Source organism: Vespula pensylvanica, chromosome 11 (genome assembly GCF_014466175.1).
Source record: "Vespula pensylvanica isolate Volc-1 chromosome 11, ASM1446617v1, whole genome shotgun sequence".
Taxonomy (NCBI): Eukaryota; Metazoa; Arthropoda; class Insecta; order Hymenoptera; family Vespidae; genus Vespula; species Vespula pensylvanica.
Window position 1 is genome coordinate 4,439,645 of NC_057695.1, and position 8,927 is coordinate 4,448,571.

The window sequence follows — 8,927 nt, forward strand, 5'->3', positions numbered from 1 at the left end:
TCGTGAAATGAATATCGTATTAGAAATAACGACGATCGTTTTTTATTAATCTTTTTTTTTTTTTAATTAATTCATTTCTTTTTTATTTTTATTATTTTACAAGTATCAAACCTGATTTTCTGGTTGACCTTGTCTTCATCTCGTGTGGATGATGCGATTTCTTTGAATCATTATATAGCGACTGAAATCGTTTATTGACTAAACGAGGAAGAAATCAGTTCGATAAATGATAAATTTAGTCACGAGGTCAATTATAAAACTGTGGGCCATCCTTTCCTTTCATTTTAAAATCTATTCTCGAATTCCGGGTGGAAGAGTGGGAGAGAATGAATAATATAATTTATTTAAGAAAGAAAAAAAAAAGAAATGTTATACGCACGACATTGTTGTTTTTGTTGTATGCGTTGACACATAAAAACAAATTCATCTCGCGAAATACGTGAAGGAGGGAAAATCCAGCTTTTCTTTATTAAAATGCGTGTTCGTGAGTGAATATTCTTGGACAGACGTAATTATTTCCGACTTGTCGTATCGGTCAGATCAGTATAAAAGTGAAGACTGCAAATCGATTTCCGAACAGTCGATCGTCGATGTTACTTGAGAAACGTTCTATCGTATAAATAAATTTCCGTGTAAATTTATTATATTCGATATAACAAGATGTATCGTGTCATTATTTCTACAACTTTGAGTGAGTTAATTAAACAACAATAATATTATACTAGGATATATAATAAAATATAGAAAATTTCAATATGTGTGACGAATGATATTTTATTATTCATTTTTTCTCTATTGATCTTAAATTTAATAAGATAAAAAATTAATACAAAATTTTGTTGTTTTTTTATTATAGTTGTATTCGTAGTACTATCAAACACCATAGCCTTTCCTCAAGTAAGTTTACAAGTTTTATTTTAAATATTGATCTACATGATATTTGTATTTCGATTATTTCGACGAATCAGAGAACGCGAATATTTCTTTTCCCATATATATATGTATGAAACTTAAAACGAGCAATCTGATTGGTCGAACGAAAGGACGACAGTCTCTTGGGAGTCATATTTGATGTGTGCATGTGTATACGTCTTTCATCGTATTATTTATTCTTTATCTTTATTATATACGTTTTATTTCAGAATGACTTGAACCTCGATGATGTTTCTCGAGTAGATGGTTTCGTTTTCGATGGTCCTGTTGATAGACCGTCCTTGTCGACTCAACGTCCTGTCATTAATAACATGATAGATCCTATGACAACGACGGGAGCGACACCTGTATCTATCACTCCAGGATCCGAAGCTTATGAAAATTGCATTAATTCATGTTTGGTAAATAAATTCAATTTAGATAATCTAATATATTTATTTGTTTTTTTATAAATCGATCTCATTGTGTGCATGTGTGTGTGTGCGTATGTGTAATGCATACATATATATATACATATGTATGAACAAATAGACTTTCTGTTCAATGTAATGTGCAATGTTAATATGTAGTTTTTTATTTAATATGTGTAGGTAAAAAAGGAAAATATAAGGAAATCCCGAGCTACGTAACATGATTAATCACTATTGATCTTTGCTAATGTATTAGAATATGTGATTGGTAATAAGGATATATATGTTTACTTACGTGCGTCATCACCTACTTAACATGAATTACACGCACACTATACACACGCGCGCGCGCGCACACACACACACACACACTTATATCGTTAATGATTCTCTATATTAAAAAACAGATATAGTAATAATAATAATAATAAATATATGATAAATATATAAAATAATAAAAATATATTTTTTTTCTGATGCAGGTTACTCAAGAATATAATCCTGTATGTGGAACAGACAACATCAGCTATGAAAATCCAGGAAAATTAAACTGTGCAGTTGGCTGTGGCAAAAGTAAATTTATATACATTAGAGCATAAAATTAACTAAGAAATAATAAATATTTGCTATAATACTAATTTAATTTTTTATGTTATTACAGAGATAAGCCTGGTTTCCTATGGACGTTGTAGTGCCGACGGGAGCAGAGGTTAATGGGCTATTGCTAGAGATTGATAACACTGATTTATTATAAGATCGAAATAATCTATTGTGGAAGACTGTTTAGCGGTATATATTTTATAATATTTTCTACTTCTTTCTTTTTATCAACACACCTTTTTTAATAGGTTAATAAATATAAAAAGCAGAGATAAATGTTCTCTCACTTTTTTACCATATAAGATCATTTATAATAAGACTTCATTTTCGTCGTATCGTAATTTAATTCTTATACTATATATGAATTAAATACTATCGTTATATCGTTTTGTAGAAATAAATTGGAAAGTAACAAAGTACAAACTTTCGGTCGAATATCTTACGATATTTATTATTCATTATTATTATTATTGTCAATATGGTTAATGTACAAAAAAACGAGAAAGAGATAAAGAAATAAGAAAAGAAAATGTGCAGCAGTGATTAAAGATTTCAGCGAACGATAGTAAATCAACCGATCGAAGAATTATTTCTATCAGCCCATCTGACCCTTCGAGCAATTTCAAAGTTTCCTCCATGAATACCATAAAGATGTCTAGCCAATATATCAGCTCTGTCTTCTTCTGCTCTTATGGCCATTCTTCTGTATCGTCCAATCGCCAAGAGGCAAGAGGCTATCAAAACTATTTGAATGATCAGCCAAAAGATGAGTAAACCTAAAACTAAACCGGCATCTACGCAGAGTAGTCCATCGATGGAGTCTATAAAAAAAAAAAGAACGTAACACCGATAAAAAAAAAATGGATTAAAAGATAAATAAATCGTTGTCAATCGACGATTAGACTTACGTCCACCAGCTATTAGAATAGTATCGGGAGTAGTATTATCCCTGGACAGTAGAGGATCCGCAAAAATCACAGGACTCTGAACTATGATAGACAGTTGTAATGGTAGTTCATCTGGTGTTTTGTTCCTGAAAATTTCAGTTACCTCAGCAGCAATATAAGGCTCCGACGTTGATGCAATAACTGTCGACGTTCGTTTCCTTCTTCCATAAGAGACACGATTTCCTTCGCAATGTGTCTTAAAAATGGAAAAGGAAAACTTCCAATTATATATTCTTGTATTGAATTCAACAATGATAAATGTTGACTTACCGGCTCGCATTTATCTAAACAAAATTTAACAATAACGTTGAATCTGACCAATTGACTTTCAGGAAATTTGAACGCGGTAAAAGTTGCAATGAGTGAACGATTATCGATCGGATCTTTGGATAACGCTGGAAAGGTTGTTGGATCCGTAGGACATCCAATTTCGTTAAGTAGAAGATAAGACCAATGCCCTGTTGCACTACTAGCTACTAGATGTCCAGCCATGATATCATATGGACCTAAAATACTTGAAATTCTATTTAATTCCATGTTTACTTTTATATCTATCATTTATCAAATTCGATCATGCTTAATTGCCCTTTTTGAAGAAAGAGACAGAGAAAAAAAATACAATCCGAATGATTGATCAAATCTACGGAGATAAGATACTTAACCAACGACATACCATCAGCCGGCTTAATTTCAATTCGAAGAGTCAGCCTTTCTCCCAATTTCGTAACGACTGCATCCTGATGATTCTCGTTTAAAATTCTCATAGTTATCATTGGTACTTCCGATGATGCGTTCATTACGATTGTTGAAATTGGTGGTACTCCTGCGCTAAAGACGTTATTACGATTTGGAAAAAAGTAAAATACATAATATATTTCGTAAGACACGAAACAGTGCTCACTTGGGATCAGCAAAATTTAAACTCGATTCTACTGATACGTTTCTAGGCTGTGGAATATCTTGTTCACCTATAGTACATCCAACTTTAACTGCTTGATCACCCAGTCTTTGAATGATAGGATTGAACTGTACGACTATGGTAGCCCATATCATCGTCCTAGTTCTGTAAATTATCGAAAATATCAATGCAATCCTTGACGAAATGATTTGTAGACAACTCACCGATTTTCATTATCGATTGAAAATGCTGGCGTAAAACCACATGGAATTTTAGACATATCCAATTCCTCGGTTTTTGGTAAAGGCAGTGTTAGTATTGTTACATTTCGACCAGTACCTTGAATACCACAATCATTTCCATAACCATTGGCATAGAGTCTACCTTCGAAAGGTTCCATCGTAATCAAAGTAACTGTTAACGTGGTGTCACTGCATCGTACCTTAACTGAATGACGATATCTTGTAATTTTGCAATTGGAACAAACGCTAAAGTATTTATTTAAAAAAACTCACCATCTAAACAAGGCTCTCGTTCTTTGTAAATACTGTTAGATGTGCTAACAAGTGAACTGGTACCAAGACTCAATGTATCTTCTGAATGCAATCGACAAATTGGTTTCTTGTTTGAAGTGTATACAACTGTGTAACTTCTACAGATGAAACCATCTTCGCCGAGATCGCATCTAGTTTCGCACTGTTTAATATATTACTTTCATTATAAACTAGTATTAATATATATATATAAATTCTAATTAAATATTCAATACCTCTCGTTTATCAACACCAGGTAATTCAAGATCTGAATATGGCAAAGTTACATTCGAAAATTCAGCATAGGAACAATAATCCATTTTCACTGAAACATAATACGTTTTTTAGATTTATCGATAGACGATATATTTGCAATAATCTTTTTTTCCTTTTGTTAAATGATTACAATAAAAAATATATATTTAATATAAACGATGTAAATATGTTATTATATATTTTTTAATCAAGTTTTTTTTTACAGATTTTACTTACGTATATCATGACACTGATGTTGCAGGTATTCGTCTCTATACATGGAAGCCCTATAAGCCTGAGGCCTGATACTCCTTTCGGCCATCGATAAGGCACATCTTCCCAATGTGTTATTTATCGATAATGCTTTTGATGTACGAAACTGTGCTGATTTACAGGCACCACCTGAAAATAAAAATTCGCGTAAGTTCATATTCCGATGAATTTAATTTTGTAAGTGACGATGACATAAGATCGAATTTTTTTGATCGATTTATTCTTTTTTTTTTTTAATGAAATCAAGGATATTGATCATGTAAATTTTAATTTACCTGCATTAATACACATTTCATAGCATCGATTTCTTCGCATAGCTTGCGGTAACCAAACAGAGGCAACATCGAGTAAAATAGCTCCCAATGTTCTTTCTACTTGCCATAGTTTCTTTTCTTTACAAGCGTTAGATACTGCAATATATTTCGAATGAATATTCAACGAACATGTGGAAGAAAAACGTTATTGATACCTTTTATACAAACTTCTTGATAAAATATAGAGTTTGATTCTGGAACAAACTCGTCACCTTCAACTTCGACACTATAGCAGAGACTTCTTTCGATGTCGATCACGAAGGCAGTGCAATTAATTCGTTTACATCTGAATCGGATTACAATTAAATATAAAATCATATGAAAATTAATGAAAAATGATGTATTATACCTTTCGAAGCAAGGGATAACAATACCATGTGCATCTTCACCACTGAACAAAGCAACTTTAGAAATGGTATACTCAGGTCTAGCTCCACTAACTTTTTCCCAAGCGATATCCTGACAACTTTGAGATGATCCTAAAAAAAGAAAAAGAAAAAAAAATTTAAGATCGAAACAAGAGGGAGAAGAGCATCCTCCGATTCTTTCAAACATAACAAACGTTGCATCAAGAATATTTCAATGACGTAATATAAACGTGGTTGAAAAAAAAAAGAAAGAAAAACAGAAAAGAAACCGTGATAAAACATAATGCAACACCTGTACAAATGATCGACAAGATGACTACGACGATGAGAAGAAGAAGAAATATCAGGGAAGGCGAACGTCCAGGCATCCTTTCAACAAAACTTTTTATGCTAAACGATTGGAAAATCTATAAATTAGTAATATTTATCAAATGATCTAACGCGTCCTTCCTTCGTGCGCACTATAACTTCGTCGTTACATAATTTCTTCTTCGCCGTAGTTAGTACGGCTGCTTTATCTATCTCGTATTTGTAATTAATTTTCTTCGACACCAATCATTTACACCGTTTTCTTCGATCGGCCGATTTTTGTTCATCCTCATGCCCGCCAATCAAAAATCCTATTCTTCTTTTTCTCTCTCTTTTTTTTTTTTTTTTTAATATATAAAAAAATAAAAAAGAACGTTCGTCGTCTGACAACAAACGAATGACAATTCCGTTCTCGCGTTCGTATTACGACTGACTCTACTCACGGGATGTGGGCAAAACTATATATCGAGGTGCATTGTCGTAGAAAAAAAAGGTGTTCCTGCGAAGACGAGCAGGACGCGCTCGGTGGTCCACAAACGATCGCGATAGGCTTCTCCCTCTTCACCTCTCTGTTTCCCTCATCACCTGCAATCGCAATTAGTCACCCCTCTTTAATAATACGTATTACGTTTTTTTCTATATTGTGTCGTTGTATATATTTTATATTATATATATTATACATATATATATGTGTGTGTGTGTGTGTGTGTAATATATTTTTTCAAGATTATTTAACATGTGATTATAATTATAATCTAAATGAATCATGTATTAATCACAATAATTTTATTTATTAAATCCATATATCTATTTAATTATATTCGTTACTTTTTTTTTTTAAATAAAAGACAAAATAATTGATTGTCATATTTTCAATATAAAATTTTCATGTAACTATATAATTAGATTAGAATTTAATATGAGCTTCTTTTTAGGAATATCATTGACATCCGAAATATGAATATTCATTATTAGTCAGTGGTAAGTGATATATTACCACTATATTATTTCTTTTATCAGCTGCAATTTCGGTTATCCATTACGCTAATCATTTGAAAATGGTGTCATACAAAAGAGACAAGGTAGGTCCCACGGGTACCATACTAACGTATATTTCCATCTGTAGAAAGGCTCGCCGAATCGAGGCCGTAGGTTCATTTACGTGCTCGAGTGGTCGTCTATCGTTATCACTGCTTACGCAATTGCCTTTGAAAATGTAGGTATATGCATAGGAATGTGAACGGTTTGTCAAACAAAAAAAAAAAAGAGAGAGAAAAAAGAGTATAAAAAAGAAGAAAAGAAAGAACTATGACAAGGGAAGTCAATAGTGATGACTAATAAAAGGAATTAATTTATATTTTTGTTTCTTCGATTTTGTTTCTTCATTATTGAAACAACAAAGTCAAATAATTAATTACTATGATAATTATTCTTTTCTTATTTCAGTTTTTTTTTGCATATAATAAATTACATAATGCAAAACTTATTTCCTCCTTCATCCAAAAAAATTAGTCACCTCCATTCCTCATTTTTGTTATAGTTGTCCAAATATGCACTAATGGATATATATAGTAGATATCTCTTTAATAATAGTATTTTGAAATGAACACATTGCTAATGTGACTGACGTCACCCAAGAAGAATAAATAGCGATATTTGTTATATGGGTTGTAATCCTTATACCTTTATACGTATATGTATACGTCTATATATGTGATATATCCACTTATCTATACATTGCATATGCATAAATAGATATATTCGTCATTGATGTTGTTTTTAAAGATCTCTCGTTGTTGCATACTTAATTACGTATCTTATTATTATCATGATTTAATACCAATCTAATCTCTCAATTTTAGTTATGAATCAAATTGCAATTTTGTTTGTAAACTTAATCCTTTTTTTCCGACTTATCTTTTTTTTTCTTTCTTTTTTTTTTTTAACATAATGAATTTCTGAATATCTTAATTAATTAATATCCATGTATTATAGTAATTAGTTTCGATTAATTCGTTATTTACTTAATAGATAAAATAAACGGCATAGTAATTGTACAATTATACTCTATGTATTATATGTCTTAAGTTATAGTCATGTACGTACTTTAAAGTACGATATTTCTAAGTTTCTCATTTTGATGTAGATATTCGAAAGAGAGAAAACGGAACTGAGAAAACGTGATCGTAGCACGTGTAAGATCGATATTATCGTTTGTAAAGGAAGATAACGTGTATAGGATTATTGCAGAATCGTTGATTCTGTAAAGTACGCATACGAGTTCGTCTATGAGCACGCATCCGGCGTGATGTCCTTCGTCTTATGCAACGGCAACAGTAACGTTATTATGTAGAATGAATACATATATATGTATGTATGTGTGTATGTTTATTATCGTCTGCCTGTACGTCGAAGCCACGTAAAACATAAAATTAGTTCTCGAGATAAGGACTATTACGTGATTTACCTTTAAATTTTAACAAAATATCTTTTTTCTAAGGAATATAGATTATTTATTATAGGAATTGTTATATTAGAAAAATTATATGATATATTATAATAATTGTATAATATAATAATTAAAAAAGAAATATATATTATACTATATTAAATTATTATATCATACTAATATAGTATAATTTACTCTTTAATAATATATTTTATATAATTACAATATATTATAATCGTTTATAATAAATTAAAAGAATTTTGATAACATATACAAAAAAAATCACGATCTCTCTTTCTTTGATTTCCTTTTCCATTTATTTTTATTTTTCTTAAATAATTAAAATTCTCAAATAGGAGATACAAATTTTGACGTGATCCTTTTACTCTTGACAGGCTAGCCGAATCGATTCAGATGCAATTTCCTGTCGGGCCCGTCCGCGTCTACCCGTCAGTCTGCATATCGTCTCTACCCCTTTATACGGATCAATGATATCGTATAAACGACTGGATCGAAACGTAATTTACATGAAGTCGATCGATTACGAGAACTTTCATTGTCATATCTCCTGATTTGACAAAAACCGTGAGAATAACTCACCAACGAGTAACTCTAATTTCATACTATTCTTTTTTTTT

The 8,927-nt window shown here is 31.2% G+C and overlaps 2 protein-coding genes across 4 annotated transcripts; one reads left to right on the forward strand and one right to left on the reverse strand.

Moving 5' to 3' along the window:
* Positions 1–446: 446 nt before the first annotated feature.
* LOC122633045 lies at positions 447–2,215 on the forward strand. Its single transcript, XM_043820522.1, has 5 exons — positions 447–691; positions 857–897; positions 1,143–1,334; positions 1,826–1,916; positions 2,005–2,215. Exons 1-5 carry the CDS (start codon positions 661–663, stop codon positions 2,055–2,057), a joined length of 408 nt encoding a protein of 135 aa, XP_043676457.1. The 5' UTR covers positions 447–660; the 3' UTR covers positions 2,058–2,215.
* A 152-nt stretch (positions 2,216–2,367) lies between these two features.
* Positions 2,368–6,277, reverse strand: LOC122633041. 3 transcript variants are annotated; one of them, XR_006328011.1, is made up of 14 exons: positions 5,824–6,277; positions 5,513–5,642; positions 5,319–5,449; positions 5,125–5,259; positions 4,814–4,978; positions 4,558–4,646; positions 4,304–4,484; positions 4,013–4,235; positions 3,792–3,953; positions 3,564–3,718; positions 3,161–3,396; positions 2,994–3,086; positions 2,852–2,932; positions 2,622–2,764 (listed from the first exon to the last, which is right to left on the reverse strand). XR_006328011.1 is itself a non-coding variant. In XM_043820517.1 (13 exons), the coding sequence occupies exons 1-13, from the start codon at positions 5,897–5,899 to the stop codon at positions 2,514–2,516; spliced, it is 2,169 nt and encodes a 722-aa protein (XP_043676452.1). In that variant the 5' UTR covers positions 5,900–6,271; the 3' UTR covers positions 2,368–2,513. The 3 variants fall into 3 exon arrangements, 2 of the variants coding, with proteins under 2 accessions (XP_043676452.1, XP_043676453.1); XM_043820517.1 differs by having other exon boundaries at positions 2,368–2,764; positions 2,852–3,086; positions 5,824–6,271; XM_043820518.1 differs by lacking the exons at positions 5,513–5,642; positions 5,824–6,277 and having other exon boundaries at positions 2,368–2,764; positions 2,852–3,086; positions 5,332–5,449.
* Between the last annotated feature and the right edge of the window lie 2,650 nt (positions 6,278–8,927).